Below are 25,986 nucleotides of genomic sequence, written 5' to 3' on the forward strand. Positions count from 1 at the left end.
TAAAAGAAGTACTTTATTTTTTAAAAGACAGAGTTCTGTATCTTTTTGTTGTTCCATGATTTTGTAATTTCCCTGTGTTGTTTCTATCTAATTTCTTATCTATTGTATTTGTTTTTTCTAGATCATGTGACAGGAATGTTTCGTTGAATTTTAATAGTGTAGCCGGTATTGTAGTGTTTTGGTTTTCCCAAAGTTGTTTCTTTGCTCCAGCTCTAGTGAGTACACGTATTGGAGTTTTTATTTTCTCCTTCATCATTATTTTCAATTAAGTCTACTGTATCCATAATTATTGGATTTGTTATCACTTTAGCCACTTCCAAATCGTTACCTAAGATTAAAGAGACATCTTTCATTGGTAAGATGGGACGAACGCCAACTATGACAAAGTCATTTATGAAATTAGATTTTATGTAGTGGTACTTTTATGACACTCAAATCTATTCCTCGTAGCAAGACTAAGCGAAACTGGCATAGGGCCGACCACTTCCCTAGATGAGTTCATAATTAAAGGCTGATTCCATGAACAAAGCTTCTTTCTTGTAAGTGCACACCTATGGAACTCTCTTCCATTTGCCTGTTTCCCACCTGACTACAACTTGGATGTCTTCAAGTCCAACATAAACAAATTCCTGATAAACCGCCCCTTAAGTGAGACACTTTATCAAATCTCCATTACTAACTATTACTGTGAGATTATCCCTGAGTGGCTCCCAGGCCTTGATAAGTGGTGACTACCATGTTAAAAAAAAAAGAAACAAAAAAGGACAAAATCTTCCATGAAGGTAGAGTCAGAAAGTGGTAATGCCCCTTCTAACAGTATTGTTTAAGACACCCCTGTGTCCTATAGGATTTTTATGGGTGTGGCCTTCTCAGGATCGCTTATGGAAACAGAGCCATGGGATATGAAAGGTTTGTACATATGTATGGGTGAATCAGAAACGTTTTTCTCAGTATCTAATCTCAAGAGAGATGAGTTGGAGAAAAGATGCTTTTTTTTTTTTTTTTTTTTTTTTTTTTTATTACATTTTCACCCCAAACAAGGCAAATTGCCACTTTGGTGTAGGGGGCTACTATCAGGGGCAACAACTACTGGGGTACTATGTAGGGATTTGGGCAGCAAGGTGTCAGTTCACGTTACACTTGAACTTCTGCACGTCAGTACTGTTGGGGAAGCAGGGACCTGGAATGGAATTCCAGAGTCTAGCGGTTCTGGGGAAGAAACTATTGGAGTAAAAAGATCTTTTACATCTAGGGATCTCTACAGTGTGGGGGTGGGATTTAGCAGCCTGTCGGGTTTGTCGAGGGTGCTCACGTCGTGGGGGCACAAGTGATTGCAGTTCGTCAGAGCATTCGTAAAAACATGGGGTTTGTAGGATTTATTTATTTCATTATCTCTTTTTCGTACTCTGCATTCCGATATAATGTGATTATTTCTACCTCAATATGTACATATAATTTTTAGTTGTTTCGAAATGAACTATTTGGTATGTGTCTTTCTTGTTTCTGTGAATAATTTTTATGTGACAGATAATGAGGGTGAGACGCAAGCAATCGTCTCCTATTTGAGTGAAAATCTGAATGGGTATTGGTGCTTTTAGTTTGTTCATAACTCTTTCTAAGTGTTACGTTGTCTGTGTCTGCCATTATTGCTGCTTCATTTATGGTTTGTACTTCCTTCTGATCCAGATGCAGTTGTGTTTCTTTATCTACACATCGTTTAAACTCTTCTATTAAAATTAGTTGATGTAATTTATTGTAATCATTGTCTTTTTTTTTTTTTTTTTAGCTCTAAGCCATTTATTGAAATAGGTGTGTTTTCTCTCGTGTGAATTTTATGAAAGTATGGTTTTCAAATTTTCTAAAATTTCTGAATTTGAGGAAGAGAGATGAAAAAGGAAGAAACCAAGTTATATGTCCATCAACGTTTTGTCTTTATTGTAAGACTTTTTCTGAATGAATAAATTGACGCAAATAAAATATCAATACAATATTTAAAAATATACAATTTGTTGTGAAAAGGATCACTTTGTTCTATGTCAGAACGAAAAAGTTATTGGAAATTCAAAAAAAAAAATATATATATATATATATATATATATATACGCATGGACTTTAAGTGTCTGAGGGAGTGGCACTCGTCTGACAAGACGTTACAATCATCATCATCATATATATATTCTGGGAATTTAAACTGCATTCTTTATTTTTATTTTTGCATTTTTTTATTCAAAGCTTCTTTAGACGATATATATTGGGTTTTTAGATATGGATGGCTAGGTTTCCTTCCTCTTCTCTATTTGCCTTTCTGGTACCTAAAGTACTTAAGCTTTTATGCATTTTTATTCTCATAGCATTTATATGCTAGTTAACATGTCGCAGAATGAATCTTGTAATCCTTAACTTACTTATTAATAGTTTTTCTTTTTCGATTTTATTATTTAATTCATCTATTTTTTTTTCATATATTAGAAATAGTACCGTATTATTTTACAATTTTTTTTATTGGGGAAGTGGTATTATCCACTGGAGAAGCATGTATTAAACAGCTGTCCTGTTTTTAAATCTCTGAAACAGCTACATGGTAAGCAGCTGATGATCCCCGTTTTCTATTTACAAAATTTTAGTTAAGGTTTTCTCTTTCCATCCTCATGTAGTTAAATTCTGTTTTAAAATTGAAGACTTTTGCGAAATCGGCTTATGCAAATGCTAAGTCTTTCTATTTAACAATTTTAGTAAAGGCTTTTTTTTTTTCTTCCTCATATAAATGAGTTCTGTTTTGTCATTATAAACACTTTAAAAGTCAAGGTACTAAGTCTGTGATAGGTTAAACTTAAAATATCTTTTCCTTCTGGGAATTTAAACTGAATTCATTATTTTTATTTTTGCATTTTTTATTCAAAGCTTTTTTTAGACTATATATATATATATATATATATATATATATGACATACTCAGCAGTTCTCACCAGATCACCAATGTTAAGCAACGATGAGCCGGGCCAGTACCAGATGATTGACTATTTGATACTACACTTTGATCTTGGCTGTATTTATTTGCTTCCCCACTGAGCAAATTAGGCACAAGGCCGTTTTTTAATGTGGAGAGAGAGGGAAGAGGGAGGGAAAAAGGGGACCAGCTCCTGATGGGTGGGAAATGGGAGCTGGATAGTGACAACTGGTATGAAGGGTTGCCCCTACATTGACCAAGGTCTGATATGTGGGGTTACCCCAACATATCGTCTTTGCTTGCAGTATCTCAGTATCTGTCAGAACAGATACTACACTTTGAGATATTAAATCTTTTATTCAGGCAAAAAAAAAAGAACATGAATAAAAAACTTAGGCACAAGGCCAACTCAAAAGGGGGCAGATGGGGGTCGTTGGTCATCCTTGTCACTTTAGAACTAAACAAAAGTTTCTCTTAGCTAGAATCTTCTTTCACCATAATACCGCATTCGCCCTTTCGTACTTGGGGACGTCCTACTTGGCACCCAATTGTTTAAAACATTTTTTATTTCCGTGTAAAAACAAAAAAGATAACAATGATGATCCGATAATTCATTTGTGTTGAGGGGGGGGGGAACAAAACTTTTCACGCGGGCCACAGAGGGACGCGGGTTCCAGGTTAATATGTATAGGCGTGTTTAATTCACTGGGACAGATGCACCTCCAGTCTTCATTAAAACATGCATCTAGGATAAAGAAAAACTCTGATGTAAAAACCTGAGGTCTATTGTCTGCTCTCTGTCTTGTTATGGCAGCTATTGCACCCACAAAGATTAATAGTTGTACCAAAAAGTGTGGTTAGTTCTGCACAAAGCCTTTACCACTATAAACAATTCATCTGTGTTAATTTCCAAGCAACTTAGGTGTTGTGATGGAGCTCATACATTAAAATCGATGGGAGGGTCTATCATATAATTTTTAACCACTGTAATGAATGAGACCAGTCGCAAACCAACAAACAGTCAGCATGACTTTCTTTGGTGCAACTCTGGCTTCGGGAAGTGTCGTGGAGCTTAGTTGGTGTCTAACCACTGAGCTGAGTGTCGTCAGTTGTCGTAAAGAATCCACTTTTCATCGCAATTCACAACCCCGTCGAGAAACGGGTTGTTCTTGTTGCGTAAAAGAAGGGAAGATGACACTTCATAACATTGTTTTTTTGGTTGTCGTTCATCAAGTTTTTTTGTCTTTCCAATCTCTCTCAAGTAGTTGGAAATCGTCATATACATTACGTTTAATTCAGAAGCAAGTTCTCGAACAGTTGAGCATGGATTGGCTTCGACTAAGATCTTAATTGATCATTGTCAATATCCGATGGCTGACCACTATGCTCATCATCTTCAAGACTCTCGTCGCCGCCATGAAATTTCTTAAACCACCATTGTGCTGTGCATTCAGTAATTGTTCCTGTGCCTAATGCTTCATTGATATCGCAAGCTGTTTCAGCAGCTTTTTGGCCTAGCTTGAATTGAAATAAGAAAATTGTAGGAATTTGCTTTTTTCCACCTTGTATTCAATGTTCTTAAAAGAAGACATAATTGTTTTAAAACGATTGTAATTTAAACAGTTAGAGTGAAATCGCTCTTTAAAATGATATATACAGTAAAGGTATTATAACGAAAACTTATTTGAAAATACAAAATTTAAAATTCTGCAAGAACCTTTTTATCAACCTTATATATATATATAAATCCCCGAAACAGTGTTTCATGGTAAACAACTGATGATCCCTTGAAAAATAAATTATTGGTATTATAGTAAATTCGAGAGCGAGTTGATGCAGTGATTGCAGGTGATTAAATGACTTACTGACTAGATGGTTTTCTAACGAATGATAAAAAATATTTTTTGTATAGTTTTAAAGGTTAAAAACTTCAAAGACTATATATATATATATATATATATATATATATATATATATATATTTAGTAATGTGATTGATAATTTAAAATTCAAATTAGAATTAAAAATTAAAAATCTGTTTCATAAGAAAGAACAACAACAAAGTCAATAATTTGTACGATCGTTTCGGAAATGATGTTTTTATTGTGATAGACATTAAGCCACGGACAATAATTTTGACATATAGTTTTTTTTTAATAAAGTCTCCTTATCAGCGAAAGTATTCGGTGGGTTTTTATTAAATGTAAAAGACACCATAAATAAACATAGCAATTTTAAGTAAGGCAGATGTATCTTTTAATTGTTTGCCCTTTGAAAACCGTAATTATCGTCAAAGCATTCATTTGGATGTTGATTGTAGCTTATAAATGTACGAAAAAATATATATATTTGTTTGTTTGGTCCCAGTATGAGTAAGGAGGACTTTGTTTTTTTTATTTACAATTTATAACTAGATCGCCACTTGTTAAAAATTAAGTAAGTTCACCTAGAAGCCCAGAAGTTAACGTGAGTGGAAAGGTTATTTTTACCAATAAAAAAATATTTAGGATTATGCGTTATATTAAAAAAATATATATATATATTTGAAATTAAAACCAACCGAAATATTTAATTAATGAGATTTTTTTCTTCTCAAAGCAATATGCAAACCTTAAACAATTGAATGTTTTTCTTTTTTTTTTTTTTTTTTTTTTTACATGGGGGGTCACCACTTATCAAGGCTTGAAGACCACTCAGGAATTGTAGCAATCATTAGTATTGGGGGTTTTGATAGAGTGTCTTACTTAAGGGGGCGGTTTGTCAGGAGTTTGTTTATGTTGGACTTGAAGACGTCCAAGTTGTAGTCAGGTGGGAAACAAGCAAGCGGCAAAGAGTTCCACTGGTGTGCAGTTCTATGAAAGAAGCTTTGCTCATGGAATCTACGTTTGGATTTAGGCACAGATAAAGAGTGGGGAAAATTATTGACAGTAGTTTCAGCCAGACGGGTGTTTCTCGTGAAAGATTGGCAAGGGGGGATGAGGGATTGGAGCTCAGCCGAGCACCTGCCATGGAAATAACGATAAAACCAAACTATAAAAGGGTGCAATACAAGCAAAGTCTGGAGCAGAATCTTTGATTAATTTCTTCTTTGATTATTTTTTCTAAGAAAACATGATTTAAAAAAATTGATTCAAATATAATATTTCTATATTCAACAGGTATTAAAAACTGTGAATAATTTCAGCGATAAAGGTCGTTCATCTAAAAGTATGTACTTGTTCGGACATGGAGACGGAGGAAATGGACCAGAGTAAGTAATCAGAATTATGTAAATAGAATATTTTATACTAAATTTATCTAATATATAAAATAGATATTTCTATTGTTATTTTATATCTAATGTAAAATGTTATTTTATATATTTTTAACATTTTTTTTATTACATTTTCACCCCAAACAAGACACATTGCCACTTTGTTGTATGGGGCTACCATTAGGGGTACTGTGTAGGGAGTTGGGCAGCGAGATGTCGGTCCACGTTGCACTTGAACTCCTGCAGTACAGTCTGGGAAGCAGGGACCCAGAAGGGAATTCCAAAGTTTAGCTGTCCTGGGGAAGAAACTACTGGAGTAGAAGGCTTTCTTACATCTAGGGATCTCTACTGTGAAGGGGTGGGATTTAGCTGCTTGTCGTGTTTTTCGGGGGTATTTACGTTGAGGGGGCACAAATGCTTGCAGTTCGTCAGAGCATTCACTGTTAAGGTACTTGTAGAACAGGCAGAGGGATGCAACATTTTGTTGATGGGACAGAGGCTGAAGCTTAGATGACAGTTCAGGACCTATCAGATTGGCGACTCTCTTTTGAACCTTGTCTAGGAGCGAGAGACTAGTGGCAGATGCACCAGCCCAAATATGACAACAATACTCCATACATGGGTGAATGGTGGCCTTATAGAGGTATAGGATACTGTCGGGCGTTAGTAGCTTTCTAGCATGGTAGAGAGAACCTACCTTCTTTGCAGTTGTCCTGGCGATACTCTCAATGTAATTTTTCCAACTCATGTTTCCTGAGAGCATTAGGCCGAGGAGTTTAAAAGATGTACTTTCAGATAAAGAGTCATTGGCCATTGCTATTGGTGGTAGAAAAGGTTTCTTGTAATTATTGAAGGAAACGAGTTTAGTCTTGGCAACATTGAATGTGACCATCCATTTATGTCCACATTCCACTAAAGATTGGAGGTCCTCCTCTAGTGTTTCTGCTATTTCTTTAGATATGTGTTAATTTGTTTTCCTGTCGTGTCTGTTATAGAGCGTGGTGTCGTCAGAGATATACGCATCTCACAGGCAATTTTGTCAGGGAGGTTATTTATGAATATTAGGAATAACAGAGGTCCTAGGATAGACCCCTGAGGCACTCCCGCATTTATATCATATTGTTTAGATGTACGACCGTCGAGGACATCCTGGATTTTTCTCTTATCTAAGAAGGATCTAATTATGTTATGTATTCTTCCAGTGATGCCGTATGATCTGATTTTCTTGAGAAGACCCTCATGCCATATCCTGTCAAAAGCCTTAGATATATCTCGAGCTACTGTTCTACCCTCCCCCCGCTTTGTCCAGTGATTGGTATATATGTTCTGAAATTACAGTTAGGATGTCTGCTGTGGAACGGGCTTGCCTAAATCCATATTGTTGGTCAATCAGAAGTTTAGCATCTGTAAGGTGATGGACTAGAACTTGGTTAATTATGGTCTCCTATATTTTGGCGAAAAGTGGGAGGAGGCTAATGGGGCAATAATTTACTGGGTCAGTTCTTTCGCCAGAATTCTTGAAAACTGGTACTACAGAAGCAGTTTTCCAGCAAGCAGGAAAGCAAGATTCATTAAGGCATTTGTTGTAAAGTTTGGAGAGAACTAGAGCTACTTCGGCGGAGCACTTTTTTAATAGCACAGCCGGGATGAGATCAGGAAAGTCAGGGAGGGGGTGATTAGAAGGGTCCAGTGTGGAGTTGGAGGCAAATCGACTGGCAAGCATGTTAGCCGTCTCAGTTACTGAGCAAACGACCTCATTATTGTTGGATAGTGGGGGAATTGTTGATTGCCCATTATTTACTACACTGTTGTAGATTTTCCAGAAGTCGCGGGTTCCAAATTTCTGTGCTTCGATGTGTTTTTTAGTGGTTTCAGTAAATTCTCTCTTAGCTGTCGCTATTTCTTTCTTACAGTTACTTCTGGCTTCTATATACTTCTGCCTGTTTGAACTGGACTTATATTGGTTAAATCTGCGGTACGCAGACTGCCTTTTGCGCGATGGCAGCTGCACAAGTAGAAGTAAACCATTGGGGAGAGTGGGTCTTGCTATAAAATTTCCGTGTGGGAACATGTGCTTCAATTGCTGTTTTGAGCCATTCAGTGGTCTCATTTGCGCATTGTTCAGCAGAAAGTGAAAAGATATTTTGCGATTGGGTGTCCCTGATAAGATCCCTGATGGCTTCCCAGTCAGCCTTTTTATAATATCTCGTTGTTTTGAGCAGTGGCTCTTCAGTTTTGGCTCAAAAGTTTAGGGCTATTTCAACCATTACCACTGCATGATCGGCATTCCCAAGTGGGCTGTGGGCATTAGTTGCACAGTCATCGGGAACTGTGGTCAGAAACAGATCTAGAAGTAAAGTGTGTTGTTCTTGCTGGTCTAGGAAACGGGTTGGAAACATAACCATCTGTGATAGGGAATGAGATATAGAGAAGTTATATGTTGTGGTACCAGCTGAGTCTGTGTGAGTAGAAAATCCCAGACAGTTGCTGTGGTGGACATTGAAGACACCAAACACATGCACTTGTGCGCTAGTGTCGAAGGAAAGTGCTGTATCTATGCTGTCAGAGACTTTGTTTATTAGGGTACAGTCCTGGGTCGAGGGAGAGCGATAGAGAAAATAAAAGTAGCTAATGTTATGTTGCATGTTAAGTCTAAAGCACATAAAGGCTTGATCGTCCGATTCTAGTTTAGTTTATCTAGTCAAGGGGAGAGTGTTCCGAATATATACACCAAGTCCGTGCATATGTCTGTTAGAGTCTTTATGGCAGAGTGGGAGATATCCAGGCATGTTAAAGTAGTTAGAGGGGTTAGAGGAGTGTAGGTTAGTCTCACTTAGTGCTAAGATATCCAGGGTGTTTGTTAGGAGAAATGCTTCAACATAATTTAAATTAGTTCTAAGCCCACGGATGTTCATAAATGCAAGCCTCAAGGGAGAAGGCAGGTTGGTTTTCTTTGAGTTTGAGCCTGGTTTTAGCGTAATGTGATGTAACATGAGATTTTCTATTTTTACAAACGCGTCTACAATCCATAATGAGACATTTTCTTTCTGATTTCTACACTTAATGTTTTCCTTTCTTTTTTCTTTTTGTTAACTTTCTAGTTTTACATGTTTTTAATTTTCTAGTTTGAAATGTTTTTTAACTTTCTACATTGAGATGGTGCTTTTAACTTTCTAGTTTTAAATGCCTTTTTAAAATTTTCTTGCTTTAAATGTTTTTTTTTTTAACTTTCTAGTTTTAAATGTTTTTTAACTGTCTAGTTTCTAGTTTTAAATGGCTTTAAAAAAAAAAATCTCTAGTTTTAAATGTCTTTTTAAACTTTCTAGTTTAAAATGTTTTTTTTTTTAACTTTTTAGTTTGAAATGTTTTTTTTAACTTTCTAGTTTTTAATGTTGCTTTTTTACATTTCATAGTCTGAGATGTTTTTTCTTAACTTTCTGATTTTTAATATCTTTTTTGATTTTATAGTTTGAAATGTTTTAACTTTATAATTTGAGATGTTTTTTAACTTTATAGTTTAAGATGCTTTTTAACTTTATAATTTGAGATGTTTTTTTTAAGTTTAAAGTTTGAGTGTTTTATTTATTTATTTATTTTTTTTGCTTACTTTACTGTTTCCGACATTATTTTATATGAATAAATTCTGGTGAAGCATAACTTTTGTTTCCATCATTTTTGCAGTTGCATAAACATAAATTATGTTCATGGCAGGTGTTCAACTAAGTTTCTTTCTAAGGTTTCCCCTCCCTGTAAAAATTAGTAACAAACACTTGTCTAGCTACAATCATTGTCAACAATCTCCCTTTTTTTTTTTTTTAATCTGTGCCTAAAATTAAATGAAAATTCTATGAGCAAAGTTTCTTTCCTAGGACTACCCATCTGTGGAACACAATAATGCAAGTCTACTTCTTAGTTGACTATAACATGGTTGTTTTCAAGTCTAATGTAAACAAGTTCTAGAGTCATCCTTTTTTAAATAATGAAATCCTACCAAAGTTCTACAACTACTAATCATCCATTACTATTTTGTTTCACCGGCCACTCATTAACCCTAATACTCAAGTAACCTTTGGCCCTTGATAAGCGGTTATCCCCTAGTAAAAAAAAAATATGTATATATAAATCCATGTCTATTGAATAGATGTTTTAATCTACATAAAAATCAATTCTTTAGCTTATTATTTTTGTTATTTATTTAAATTCAATTTAGACTTTGGCTTATTGACAAAGTATTTGGGATTATAATAAAACTCTAAGATCTGAAAGTTGCTTAACTCTCGAGATCATAGGGGCACTATAATATTTCATGCAGTGTGCCTTGCATAAGAATAGCATAGCAGCGCCCATCTCTTTCCATACTTCAGATCACATATAGCACCTGGTATTACAAATGGTAACACACCAGTTTCCATTAGATCACTAAAGTTAAGCGACGTTGAGCATTATTGGTCATAATAAAACTGACATCCATTAAAATTTCTTTTGAAATTATAATTCAGTTAAGTTTACAAAATGTGACTTTTACATGAGCCATGTGGCGTACTTGTTTGATGTGAAATTCTCTTTTGTGTTTCTTCTTTTAGTGAAGCCATGATTGAGAGACTAAATCGGATGCAGAATGTGGATGGATTACCAAAGTAAGTCAATATTCATTCATTCAATCAATATTTATTCATTCAATCAAATATTTATTAATGTCATAGAAAATGATGCAAATTGCGCTTTATTTTTTATAATAACCCAACCAATCTAGCATACGAAAAAATAGTCATCTGTGTCGTAACAGATAAAGTACAAAGTGAAAGTCAGTTCTAAATGAAACTCTTCTGTGGATTAAAGGATCAATTCTCAGTGTGGGCGATACAGAGCTCATATCAGCAAGAGTTGTAAGATAGCTGGCTTGCAAGGATATTAGCAGTAGCAAAAAAAAAAAAGCACATATGCAAATTAGGAAGTGTGTGCGAGTTGGTGTGACAAGAAAAAGAAAAAAAGGGCATGATATGGGGAGAGAAGAAAAAGTGCAGTTGAAAAAGATGGATGTGTAAAGTAAAAAACGAGGAATGGCTGCAGTGGCAGCGAGAGACTCTTTAAGCTGATGTCAAGATGGGGAGAAAGAAAAATGGTAATAAACGACTTGTGTTAAAAAAGAAAGAAAAGCCGAGTCGGATTTATTTATTTTTGTTTGTTTGTTCCTTTTCGACAGTACCGGGTGGCATAGCAGTCTGAGAGAGGTTTGAACTGTAATGAACACAGTCCGAGCATAACGGTCATGTTACAATACTAAGAATACAATTGCAAATTACTTAAGACTTCTACCAAGTCATGACTGACAGAACAGGAGATCAAATAAAGCATTCTGTTTGAGATTCTGTACAGGTTCCTGAGTTCAACAAATAGATTCCCGAGTTTGACAAGATGCACCTGAAGAAGGTCAGAGGTTACATTGGCCAACACTCAAAATAAGAACAGTAGTTCTAATAATCAAAATAAAACAAATTCCATTCAGTTTCAATAGTCAAGAAAAAATGCATGAATTTAGTTTTGTTCTTTTATTAAAGTAAAGAATTGTAGATGTTATCAATTAAAATAAAATAAAAATATTACTTGCATATTACAAAAAAATCCCCAAAGTCTGTGTTAATGAAATCAATCAAATCAAAAATGAATCTCTCAAACTAACAATATTATCATTGAATTAAGCTTAATTCAATATTCTTGCAAAAATTACACTTGATTAAAAAAACAAAAGCACAAATATATTTATGATGTATGTACTCATCACCGAACAAAGATGTCATATTCCAAAAATCACGTAAATTAATCAGGTAGTTTGTTTTTTTTTTAAATTAAAAAATATCAAGTTGTAGAATTTTTAGCTTTCAAAAAGTTTTAATTATTTCGAATACAAAAAAAATCTTAGTAATTGAATTGAGTTATCGCCTTTGGATTTTAAAACAAAACGGCAACTCCCGGCCTTCTCCTTGCTTCCTCATGAAATTTGATTTTCTAAATTAAACAGAAACTTACTTGATCAATTTATGTGATTTTTAGAATATGATATCCTCATTATGTGATGAGTATGTACAACATAAAGATATTTTTGAATTTTTTTAAACTCAGTTTAATTCTGAATAAGCACCTAATCATTTTCTTTCAAATGTAAATTTTATTTATTTATTAAAAAATTATTATCTTAGCTTATTTTAGCTTATTTTTTCAGTAAATAAATTTTATTTAATTATTAATATATAATTATTTAAGTTTATTTTTTAAAAAATCAATTTAATTTTTAATAAATAATTATTTATCTTTTTAATAATGAAATTCTATTTAATTAATAAAAAATATGAATACTGTGAATTCCACGTGACCAAATACACCGTTCCGAGATTTAAAATCTACCGTAGAAACAACAGGATTCTACTTGCTTATTCTCTGCTCCGACAACAACAACATGGCGAAAAAAAAAACATACTGAAGATGAAGGTTTCCTTCGAAATATATTTATGAATTTCAATATAAATTTCAAACAAAATAAATGTCTGTTTATTTTGTAATAATGCATTGTTTTGGCTTCAAACATATAATACATATTTTATTTTAATAAAAAAATAATTATTTTAGCCTTTTTTAATAAATAAATTCCATTTAATTATTAATAAGTATTTTAGTTTAATTTTTCAACACAAATGTTTTATGTAATTATTAATAAATAATTATTTTAGCTTATTTTTTCTAATAAATAAATTCTATTTAATTATTAATAAATATTTTAGCTTATTTTTAAATAAATAAGTTTTATTTAATTTTAAAATAAATAATTTAGCTTATTTTCTCAATAAATAAATTGTATCTAATTATTGATAAATAATTATTTTAGCTTTTTCTTTGCAATGAATAAATTCTATTTAATTATTAAAAGGGCTATTTTAGCTGATTTATTTTCTAATAGATAAATTGCATTTAATTAAAATAAGTATTTTACCTTATTTCTTCAATAAATAAATTCTATTTAATAATTAATAATTATTTTACCTTATTTTTTCAATAAGTAAATTCTATTTAATTATTAGTTAATTAATTTATCAATAGATAAGGTCTATTTAATAATTAATACATAATTATTTTGGATTATTTTTCAATAGATAAATTGTATTTAATTACTAATAAATAATTATTTTAGCTTTTTTTCTAATAAATAGATGCTACTTAATTATTAATAAATATTTTAGCTTATTTTTTCAACAAATAAATTCTATTTGATTATAAATAAATAATATTTTAGCTTATTTTCTTAATAAATAGTATTTAATTATAAATAATTATTTTAGCTTAATTTTTCAATAAATAAATTGTATTTAATTATTAATAAATAATTATTCTAGCTTATTTTTTCAATAAATAAATGGTATTTAATTATTAATAAATAATTATTTCAGCTTATTTTTTTCAATAAATAAATTCTGTTTAATTATTAATAAATAATTATGTTAGCTTATTTTTTTCAATAAATAAATTGTATTTATTATAAATAAATAATTTTTTAGCTTGTTTTTAATAAATAAATTCTATTTAATTATTAATAAATAATTATTTTAGCTTATTTTTTAATAAATAAATTCACTTTGATTATGATTAAATAATTATTTTAGTTTATTTTTTTTATAAATAAATTGTATTTAATTATTATAAAATAATTATTTTAGCTCTTTTTTTCTCATATATAAATTGAACTTAATTTTTCAAAATGATTATTTTAGCTTATTTTTTTCTAATAAATAAATTGTATTAAATTATAAAAAAATAATTATTTTACCTTATTTTTTTCAATAAATAAATTCTGTTTCATAATTAATAATTATTTTACCTTATTTTTCTATAAATAAAGTCTATATTTAATTATTAATAAATAATTATTTTACCTTATTTTTATTTGATAGATAAAGTCTATTTAATTATTAATATATAATAATTTGAACTTATTTCTTCCATATATAAAGTATATTTTATTTTTGATAAATAATTATTTTTGGTTATTTTTTCAATAGATAAAGTATACCTAATTATTAATAAATGATTATCTTTGCTTATTGTTTCCAATAAGTAAATTCTATTTAAATATTAACTAAATAATTATTTTAGCTTATTTTTCAATGAATAAATTGTCATTTAATAGTCAGTTAATTTAATTGACTTTTTCACACTTCAACTTTTACTTTTATTTAAAAGAGAATTAAAAGGTTAAAATCGATACAAAATCATGAAGGACTTGAAAGAACTACGACTAACACACAGACTTCCTATACTCATAAACGACTTTATAAATAATAGGAATTTCCTGGTATGAGTATGACAAACCTTATCAGACATTAAAAATCTCAAGAAACAGAAGTTCCATAAAGAAGTATACTTTTGGTAAAACTCTTCAATGTAAGGATCAACAATATTCTTAAAAATATCTCACGTGGAATCATCTGCTCACTATACGTGGACGACTTTCTGATTTTTTACAGTCTGAAATAAGCAGAAAGACATTTACAACATTAACACTCCTGATCTGAAATGGAACACGTACATCAAGTCTGTTGCCAAGGTCGCTGGAAAGATGGTGGGATCCTTCTACCGCTCCAGAAGATATCTCACTACTGATGCAATTCTCTATCTATATAAAAGCCAAGTACGTCCAAGGATGGAGTACTGCTGCCATATCTGGGCAGGAGCTGCTAAAAACAGCCTATCCTGCCTTGACAGAGTACAAAATAGACTTTGTGGCTTAGTGGGGGATGCCCTTTTCTCTTCCCTGCAACCTCTCTCCCACAGAAAAGACTTTACAAGTTTTGTTTTATCGTTATTTCCATGGTAGGTGCTCGTCTGAACTCCAATCTCTGGTCCCCCCCCCTCGCCAATCTTTTACGAAAAACACCCGTCTAGCTGAATCCACTGTCAAAAACTTTCCCCGCTCTTTATCTATGCCTAAATCAAAACGTAGATTCCATGAACAAAGTTTCTTTCTTAGAACTGCACACCTGTGGAACTCTGTTCCGTCTGCCTGCTTTCTACCTGACTACAACTTGGATGTCTTCAAGTCCAACGTAAACAAAGTCCTGATGAACTGCCCCCTTAAGTAGACACTTTATTAAATCTCCACACTAACGTACTGTACTTACAATAACCCTTATCCGTGAGTGGCTTCCGAGCCTTGATAAGTGGTGACCACCTTGTAAAAAAAAAAAAATAAAATAACAAAATAACTTACTGGTTGATTGAATTTATTTTTGCCAACACTGAAAATTATACCAAGACTCTATTTTGAAGTTAGATAACTTTGAAATTCTCACAGTCAACCAACATAAATTCTCAGGTATAATCAATAATAAACTAACATTCATTCCCCACATTAAAAACCTAAAAACCAAATGCAACAAAAGAATTCAATTACCAAGAGTATTAGCTCGTACAAATTGGAGTGCACATACAGAAGACAAATGGTCACAGCCACATCACAATTATATAGACACCACATCCACAAGAATATATATATATATATACATGAGAATATATACACCTTATCACCTCTCCCCGCACAACACAAAGATGCTGTAAATAAGAATTGCTTATCTGAAAAGAATCCAATCAAGATTAATGTTATTAAATGTTGTGCCATTTTTTTTTTATAGAGTGATTATGAGTACCCCAACAGATTTCTTCCAAGCCGTTGAATCCGAGGATACAACAATGTTGTGCAAGTGGAAAGGAGAACTTTACTTGGAGTTACACAATGGAACATACACTACTCATGCAAAGGTTTGGAAGAAAACTGGCTCGACCATTTTGTTTGTATATTTGTGTAAATGTAAATTATATCCTGTTTTTATTAACAATGCTTGTGTTTACTGTCTTTTGTTAGGAAACTGGGGAGCAAACCAATGCTAAATAATCTATATATATAAAAGCGAAAATGTGTGTATGTATGTTCGCTTTTTGTGTATGTCTAGAAAAGACTTCTTTCAGAGAAGCGGACACTCGGTTCACAACTTCTTAAAACTTTTTATATCATCTATAAATTGTAATATCTCAGAGTTAACTACGGAGCTCGCCTGTCTATTTAATTTTATTGATTTTCAAACGTTAACTATTCGACATGTTCCGATCGGCACGCGTTACATTCGGTTTTCGGTATAAAAAAAAGCGAAACTCGACTCTAATTACTGGCCGAAAGCCAGTGGTCTCTAGAGAGCTAAGTAACGTTTGGTCAATGTCGACTTCGTCATATTAGACGGTAGCTTTCATTTCGAGACGAGACACTCCCCCTAATAAACAGGGAGTGGGTTTTTAAAAACAAACAAACCGATTTATTGACCTCATTAAAAACTGTTCCGCAGAAAATGCTAACTGCTGAATAGCTATCGCCGCCATGTCAATAACTCGTCAAAAACGCGCACCTGTTTTTTTTTTCATACTTTACTATTTTCCAACTATGCGTCAAGGCTTCGTTTTTTTTTTTAACTTGTGAAAAACGGGCACCTGTTTTTTTTTTCACATTTTATTATGCGCGTCAAGGCTTCGTTTTTTTTTTAACTTGTGAAAAACGGGCACCTGTTTTTTTTTTCACATTTTATTATGCGCGTCAAGGCTTCGTTTTTTTTTTCACACACACCTACAAACACCTGGGCAACGGCGGGTACCCCTCGCTAGTATATATATAAATGTCAAAAGTCTATATTTCAAATTTTAAGATGTAGACCATCTTACCATTTATTTCTTTAAGTACATTGATATTTACAATTCTTGACAACACCTGTTTTATAATGCAGAATTATTCATGTAATTATTATATCGATTTTTGAATTTATTCTACTTTTAACTCACCAGAAGAAAAAGAACTTATCAGCCTTAAAAGAACATAAAGGCGTATGGGTATGATTACAATATCTAAAAATTGGGAGAGATGGCATAACAAATTGAAAAAAAAAATAACTGCCACTTCTTTTCAGATGTTATTTTATATGAATATGTGGCATGGTTCCTGGATTTGGTTGAGCCGTTTCGAACAACAATAGAGTCTTTTAGCATTATCAAGAACTATGACAACAATTAATATAAATTGTTTATAAAAGTTACTTCATCGCAAATAAAACTGAAGCATATAAAATAGCTTGTTAGATTTTTGCTTTTAGAAATAAAGAGGAGTTTGTATCCCAACGAATCAAAGAAAGAAAGAAGGTGGCTATTCAAGCTAGTCACTTTCTGTTCGGCATTCATTTAAATCATATCTCCAGTAACCACAAATATTCGTGCAAACAGCAAATATTAGATAATGGAACCATGCAGACAGACTGGCAGTTATGGCCAGTGCGATATATAGAATTGTAAATTGGGGTCATTGTTTTAGATTAGAAATTTTTAATTTCAAATAGATCTGTTGCAAACATGGCTGTAGGTTGTTTGCTTACTTAATATGTTTGTTTACTTAATATGTCGCAACAAAATAGAAAGATGGTTCGAATAGTGCAGAGCACACGACATGAAGTGATGTTGTCGTATCCAAACAAAACAAAGAAAGATGGTGGCTATTTAAGCCATTCACTTTTTGGCGTTCATTCGGAGCAAATACTGGCAAAGGATAACTAATTTGTTTCATACAAATAAATATATATAAATATAAAAAACAAATTTCAGGCACTTTTAAATATGAACACCAAATTTCAGATACTTTTAAATATGAACATCAAATTTCTGGCACTTTTAAATATGAACACCAAATTTCAGATACTTTTAAATATGAATACCAAATTTCAGGCACTTTTAAATATGAATACCAAATTTCAGATACTTTTAAATATGAACACCAAATTTCTGGCACTTTTAAATATGAACACCAAATTTCAGATATTTTAAATATGAACACCAAATTTCAGATACTTTTCAATATGAACATCAAATTTCAGATACTTTTAAATATGAACACCAAATTTCAGATACTTTTAAATATGAACACCAAATTTCTGGCACTTTTAAATATGAACACCAAATTTCAGATACTTTTAAATATAAACACCAAATTTCAGATACTTTTAAATATGAACACCAAATTTCAGATACTTTTAAATATAAACCAAATTTCAGATACTTTTAAATATGAACACCAAATTTCAGGCACTTTTAAATATGAACACCAAATTTCAGATACTTTTAAATATGAACACCAAATTTCTGGCACTTTTAAATATGAACACTAAATTTCTGGCACTTTAAAATATGAACACCAAATTTCAGATACTTTTAAATATAAACACCAAATTTCAGATACTTTTAAATATAAACACCAAATTTCAGATACTTTTATGAACACCAAATTTCAGATACTTTTAAATATGAACACCAAATTTCAGATACTTTTAAATATAAACCAAATTTCAGATACTTTTAAATATGAACACCAAATTTCAGGCACTTTTTAATATGAACACCAAATTTCAGATACTTTTAAATATGAACACCAAATTTCTGGCACTTTTAAATATGAACACCAAATTTCAGATACTTTTAAATATGGACACCAAATTTCAGATACTTTTTAATATGAACACCAAATTTCAGATACTTTTAAATATGAACACCAAATTTCTGGCACTTTTAAATATGAACACCAAATTTCAGATACTTTTAAATATAAACACCAAATTTCAGATTCTTTTCAATATGAACACCAAATTTCTGGCACTTTTAAATATGAACACCAAATTTCAGATACTTTTAAACATAAACACCAAATTTCTGGCACTTTTAAATATGAACACCAAATTTCTGGCACTTTTAAATAAAAACACCAAATTTCAGATACTTTTAAATCATTAAAATAAACAAATTTTTTAAGGTTATTTTGTTCCTCATCTTTTCTTTGTTCAGGTGAAAAAATATAATCGCACGTGTGAATTTCTCCTTACGAATGTCGAAATGATTTCTAGCATTGCTTTTGCTCTGCGGAGAAGTCAACCTACAACAAAGTTCACTGAATTCATTTATCCTGAAGAAGAAATCCGACGCTTGTGGAAGTTGCTCTTGTTAAATCAGTTTCATGACGTCTTGCCTGGAACATCCATCAACATGGTAAATATACTCCAAATCTGATACAATTAATAACAATTAACTCAAGAGATCCATTCCTTCATATTTTTTTCTCACCTCATTACCTAAAATCTAATAATAAGTATGTGTATAGAGTTGTATTTAACAGTTGCACTTTAAAAAAATCTGTAATACTATCGTTATTGCATCTCCCCTAAATGTTAGGAGAAAAAAAAGGAAAGGAAAGAGTATGAAAAAAGACAAGAGAAAATGAGTTTATCAGCAGAACAATGGAAAAGAAAGTTGTTCACCGAGGTAGACAAAAGAGAGCTGAATGGGATAATCAGGGTGTGGCAAACAAATGGCCAGACATAAAAGGTAGGTATATTTTTTAAATTAGTGTGTGGGTAGTTTTAGGAGTGACTGCGTTTTACGACAGTAGGAAAGGTTTACAGATGGTCTTGAGTTTGTGACAGTTAACAACATTCGAGTTGATGACAGTTAGCAGTTGGACACAGTTGAGGTGAGTTGTGAGTGGAATACAGTCGAAAGCAGATTGTTACTTTGACCAGATTGAGAGAGTTTTAGGAAATTGAGATAAGCTGGCATCAACAAACGAACCCAGCATTGACAGAACATAGATGTGTAGAGGTCAGCGGTAACACACACTCACAACCAGAGTACAAATAATATTTATTACAGCAAGTGCCAGAGTCTGTGTTTTCTTTTGTTTCCCTGCTTTTTACCAATTTGCTACTTCCAGATGGGGAGTGGCATATATATTGTTTAAAATATAATTATCCGCTGACACATTTTGTCTTCTACGACTCACCAGAGTGGCTGAATTCCAACTCGCATTTAGGTAAAAATGCACTTTTGTATAAATAATTGAATTCATTCAAAAGTATCACAAGCAAAAGCAAATAGGAGTCACCACTTTGGAGGCTACTCGAGGATAGGGGTTAATAAGTGTACAGTAGTCAATGGGATAATGTTAAGTGTTGAGACATTATGTTGAACAAAGATGGCGGCAGTAAATCAAATTGGCAAAGAATCAAGCAGTCACGATCTCGAATGTTGAGTAATTCCTAATAAAGATGGCGGCGAAGAATCAATGTAGTCACGATTCAGTCATTTCAAGACGGAGGTTGACAGCAAACTGAATTGAATTTAAAATTTAATATTTTTGTAATAAAGTTGGAGGCTTCTGATTGGTTAATTGTCCTAACCGTAAGTTATAAGTAAGATTGTCAAAATCATTGGGGACATACCCTCATTATAAATCAAGAACATGAATCGTTAGGAGTGGAAATTTGGTTAATTGGATTACTTAAGGGACGGTTCAACAAGAAATGTGTACGTTAGACCTGAAGACAACTAAATTGTAGTCAGCTGGAAAGCAGGAAAACGGGACAGAGTTCCACAGGTGTGCAGTTCTAAGAAAGAAACTGTGTTCATGGAATCTACGTTTAGGTTTAGGCACAGATAAAAAGTGGAGGAAATTATTGATAGTGTTTTGAGCTAGATGAGTGTTTCTCATGAAAGTTTGGTGAGGGGAGACCATAGATTGGAGCTCAGATGAGCACTTGCCATAAAAATAACGATAAAGCAGAGACAGGCTTGCAACGTCTCTTCTCAAATGGACGTTTAACTGAACAATAAAGAAGAAGAAGAAGAAATTGGTGCATTGCTATTAATATCTCTAATTTATTTCTACAACAAATGCAAGAAGTAAAATAACAATTGAGCAAATTTTCAGAAACATTCCAACTAAAAACGATGATGCAAAGTTTGGCTTTTTTAATAAATCAAACTATTGTTCTTATCTTGGATGATATTCTCACAGCATTTCATGCAATGTCACCTCTGACCTTATTCAGGTGCCTTTTGTTGAATTTGGGAATCTTTGTTGAACTCGGGGAATCTTTGCAGATTTTTAATTTATTTAATTCACAGAGATAACTTGCTCTCATTCGATTATTATGATTGAGTAGAAATCAGAAGTTCGTAATTGTATTCATATTTGAGTTTAGCAAGACCTGAAGAACATCGGAAGTTACATCAGCCAAATTGTTGTGAGAATAATCTTCAAGATGAGAAATTATATTACTTGTATTGATCAGACTACTGTTCTCATCTTGAGTGTTATTTGTGCAACATTTTGATCAATTTGGCCTTCGACCATCCTCAGGCATGTTGGTTGTTTTTTGGAAAAGAAAGTATAAAAGTCACAAGCTATTTTTGTTTTCTTTGTGTTAGTCTCTGTTTTATGGCTGTGGTTTCATATTCACGAAAAAAAAATTGGTTGGCAAAGGAGAGGCATATCTAATAAAAATTGACAGGGGATTATCTCCCTTCCATTGCCAAAATTTTAAGGGTGTACAATTTTTGTTTTAGAGGCTCCCAAATGCTATTAATTTCTAAGCCTGGTCTGTTTAGTCATCTCAAAACAGCCGATAAAGATGTGTGTAACAAAACCTTAACTTTTGCAAAAATTTCACCAATCAAATTCTGTGTTGAAATAATTTTAATCTAATAAAAAAAAATGCTATCTCTGTTTTCATTGTAGGTTTACACAGATTCTTATAAACATTACGCAGGTAAGAACAGCATTATACCTTTTTCAATATTTCCATTGGTTATTAATATCTATTGTTGGTATTAATTAATTAGTGGATATTCACCTTTGATGGTTAATTATGAATTAAATAAAAAACATACCTTGTTTTATATAAGATTCATACTAGAAGTCATATCGACGCTTGACAAAAAGATAAATTAATTAACATGTAACCATTTTTAGTTTTACACACAAAGACATGGATATCTGTATTTATTTACGTTGACAAAGAAGAGAAAGAATACACATAATTACTCATTTCATATACAGACAAAGAGAAGGTAATTCTAAGTAACTCAAAAAGCTTAAGTAACACATTGTCACAAACCCTGACAAGGGGAGGTAACTTTGCACTTGGCTCAAGAGAGATAACTGTTGCAGTTTTCACAGTATTAAAACCTATACCCACATTGATAATTTCAATATCTATGTCTACCTTATTTAAAGACTACTGTTCTCATCTTCTGAAGGTTGAATGTTCTATCTTCAGTGTGCATGACTGAAAAATACAATTGCAAATTACTTAGGACCTCTATCCAGTCATGGCTGACAGAACAAGAGCATGCTACCCTTGTGAAGTAAATAAAGGGTTCTGTTCAAAATTCTGTGCAGATTTCAGAGTTTGACAGAAATATTCCCAAGTTTGACAGAAATATTCCCAAGTTTGACAGAAATATTCCCAAGTTTGACAGAAATTGACAAGATACATCTGAAGAAGGTCAGAGGTTACATCGACTGAAATGTTGTGAAAATGATGCCCAAGATAGGAATAGTAGTCCGAAAAATTTAAATAAAAATATATAATTCATATTTCAACAATGCTTCTAGCAGACCATAACAAATAAAAAACAATTTTTTTAAAGGTGAATTTGCAAAGTGTCATTGGTAAATATCATAAAAAAAAATAAACATTAAGTTTACAAATGATCTTTTTTGTTACTTTTAACATTTCTTTTCATAGAAATCCAACAAAAAGCAGGAAATCAGCTTCAAGATGGAATAACTTCAGTTTTTGCTCAACAGGTTTGTGTGTTGTTTTTTTTGTTTTGTTTTGTTTTTTTTCCCCCCCATTTTTAGGTTTTTCATTGTTTGGTTTTAGTATAGTTAATAGGTGTAGAAATCCCTCTAGACAGAGGCAATTTTTTTTTAACCAATCTAGAGTATTCCTTTTTGGGGAGCTAGATTTTTTTTTCCATGGTAAAAACTAATATTGTGTCTAACTTTGTCCTCATGGTGAGACAGGTAAAAAAGATGTAGAAAGAATGCCATACATGAAATCTATATATATATAAAAGCGAAAATGTGTGTTAGTGTGTGTGTGTGTGCATTTTTGTGTATGTCCGCTAAAGGCTTTTTTTGCCGGGCTTCTCGGTCAGCTCACTCCTTCTTAAAACTTTTTATATGCTGTCTAAATCATAATATCTACGACTTAAGAACGGGGGTTGCGGCTATCTTTAATTTCCCCGTCTTTTACGCGCTATTTTCGAGATATTTTTTGATCGCCGCGTCTTCGTTATGCTTTTCAGGATAAAAAAAGCGAATGATGGGGTGGGGGTGCAAAACTAAGTCAAACATAACACGACTTAACTTTCTTGCACCTGTCAATTTCACTTTATGAACGTTAACTTAAGACACTTATCACTTCCTCTCCGAGATGGTTAGGTCTTAGGGTTTTTTCCATTTCGTTTCCACCTTCGCGTCAAGGCTTTGGGGTTCAAGCCTACCTTCCTACTAAAACTTTTTTTTCTTTTACACCTGCAAACACCCGGCCAACGTTTTTTTTTTTAAAACAGGGTTGTTTTGATCTACTCCCCGCCAACACACACACCTCCAAACACCCCGGCAACACCGGGTACCCCCTGCTAGTCTATAGTATAAATCTCAAACGTCTGTTAGTGTGTGTCCATGTTTGTATGTCTCGCTAAAACTTCCGTCACATGTGACGAAGACTGATAAAATTGATACTTTTATAAAGCTCGGTCTCTGGGACAATAAATATCCAAAAATTGATCAAAAAGATTCATTCTTTCACAGTCAACTGGGCCGATTTTCACAAGGAGGGGGTCACTTTTTTTGTCGACATTTTTGCAAAGTCATCATACACCTTGCAATGACTAAGCTTAATTTGAACGGCGGCGACGTCATATGTCACGGTGGCCATGGAAACTAAACCGTTTTTTTTTCATTTCTTTTTCCTCTTAGCGTTACAGGGTCGAGCCTGCCTGCTTACTACTTTTTTTTTTTTGCACTCGCATGGGTAATCGCAGCTATTTAAATTTATTTTAGCAGGTTGGTTAATTTTTTTTAGGGCTCCGATGATCAATACCCTTACCATAAAACCTCTCCACACCCGGGCAACACTGGGTACCTCCGTTAATAAAGTTTACAATCCTTTCTACAATATAACCATCTCCTCTTGACTTGTTCACCAAGTTTCGGTTATGAGTATCCAACAGTCTTTGCTTTCTATCACCATTCAATGATAAATACAGCATACAAAATTGTCAATATCTCCCTGACACTCTCCTCTCCTAGTGTAATCCTACAGGGTGAAATGATATAGTTGTCACCCTATAAAGACAACACTACAGCTTTATTTTAAAACTTTCATTGAAAAAATCAATTCAGGTAACTTGATTATGTAGTAGAGCTGACATCTATGTAGCCACCTTCAGCCTCAATCACCACCTCGATACAAGAACATCACCAACAGATGATGAAACGGAGTAGTTCAACATGTTCAGGTTAGGAGAGCAGAGAAGGTTACAAAGTCGTAGAACTCCTTCTGAAGCCAAGCATGGATCTCTTTAAACTTGTGGGCTGCCGCTGAGTTCTGCTGCCACATGAAGGGTTTGCTAGCAGCCACCTTATTGCACCAGGGGATCACCACACTCTTCACCACAATTGCCATTTTGAACCATTCAGTGGTCTCATTTGTGCACTGCTCAGCAGGAAGAGAAAAGATATTTCCCCATGGAGCATCTCTGATAAGATCCCTGATGGCTTCTCAGTCAATACCTTGTCATTTTGAGCAATGGTTCTTCAGTTTTGGATCGAGAATTAAGGGCAATTTCTACCATTATCACAGCGTGATCAACATTCCTGAGTGAGCTATGAGCATTCGTTACACAATCATCAGGAACTGTAGTCAGAAATAGATCTAGAAGTGAGGCATGTTGATCTTGCTGATCTGAGAAACGTTTCGGAAACATAATCGTCTGTGATAGGGAATGAGATGTAGAGAAGCTATGTGTTATGCTATCAGCTGCATCTGTGTAAGTAGAGAATCCAAGGCAATTTCTGTGGTGGACATTGAAGTCACCGAATACATGTACTTGTGCACTAGTATCAAGGGAGAGTGTTGTATCTATGCTGTCAGAGACTTGATTGATTAGCGTACATTCTTGGGTCAAGGGAAAGTGGTAGAGAAAATATAAGTATATAAGTAACTAATGTTATGTTGCATGTTAAGTCTAAAGCAACATATATACCCTGCATAAGGTTGCATATGTTGACATCAGATTTGGCTTCACCACAATATTTTCTTTTTGTAATGACAGAATGCTAATGAAGCTGGTTGTGTTGCATTTAATCCATTGTCATGGGAGAGAGTGGAAGTTGTTCGGGTTGCAGAGTCTGATTTTGAAGAATCGCCTTTGAAAAGAATGAAATTGTCTTCTGAAACATCCCAGATTGATTGCTGCGGAAACCAGTTAGGTATGTACGATATTGTTTTGTTTATCATATGAGAAATTATACAACAAAAATTAAGTCGAAGATGAAATTTGTGTTATATGCAAGTATACGTTTTCAGGCATTTTTACTCTGCTTATAAAACATCGTCTTACTTGAATGAGCAAGATTAGAATAAATAATAAAACATACAAAGTAGTCAAGCGTGTTGATAACAATTGTTTACAAAAGCTATTCATGTAACCATGTATAATTATTACAAGGTTGCATATATGCATGCTGCAGATGATAGGCAGGGAAAAATATCTGGTTCAGGATTAGGTCTCTTGAATTGAAAGCCATACTTAATTTCAAGAGAGTTTCCGATGGGTAGCTATTCTGTACAAGTCCTGGAGATGAAGAATTTT

General features: G+C 32.9%; 1 protein-coding gene across 2 annotated transcripts in view; it reads left to right on the top strand.

Moving 5' to 3' along the window:
• LOC145285839 (alpha-mannosidase 2C1-like) overlaps positions 1-25,986 on the top strand; it is a 166,111-nt gene that overhangs the window by 79,289 nt on the left and 60,836 nt on the right. For both annotated transcript variants that reach the window (XM_080134279.1, XM_080134278.1), the window contains exons 14-20: positions 6,104-6,195; positions 10,782-10,835; positions 15,876-16,002; positions 19,108-19,308; positions 21,836-21,866; positions 22,848-22,909; positions 25,447-25,603. In XM_080134279.1, coding sequence (XP_079990405.1) covers positions 6,104-6,195; positions 10,782-10,835; positions 15,876-16,002; positions 19,108-19,308; positions 21,836-21,866; positions 22,848-22,909; positions 25,447-25,603 — 724 coding nt within the window. The remainder of the gene's footprint in view (positions 1-6,103; positions 6,196-10,781; positions 10,836-15,875; positions 16,003-19,107; positions 19,309-21,835; positions 21,867-22,847; positions 22,910-25,446; positions 25,604-25,986) is intronic.

Source organism: Euprymna scolopes, chromosome 10 (assembly GCF_053919585.1).
Source record: "Euprymna scolopes isolate OS-2025 chromosome 10, ASM5391958v1, whole genome shotgun sequence".
NCBI lineage: Eukaryota > Metazoa > Mollusca > Cephalopoda > Sepiida > Sepiolidae > Euprymna > Euprymna scolopes.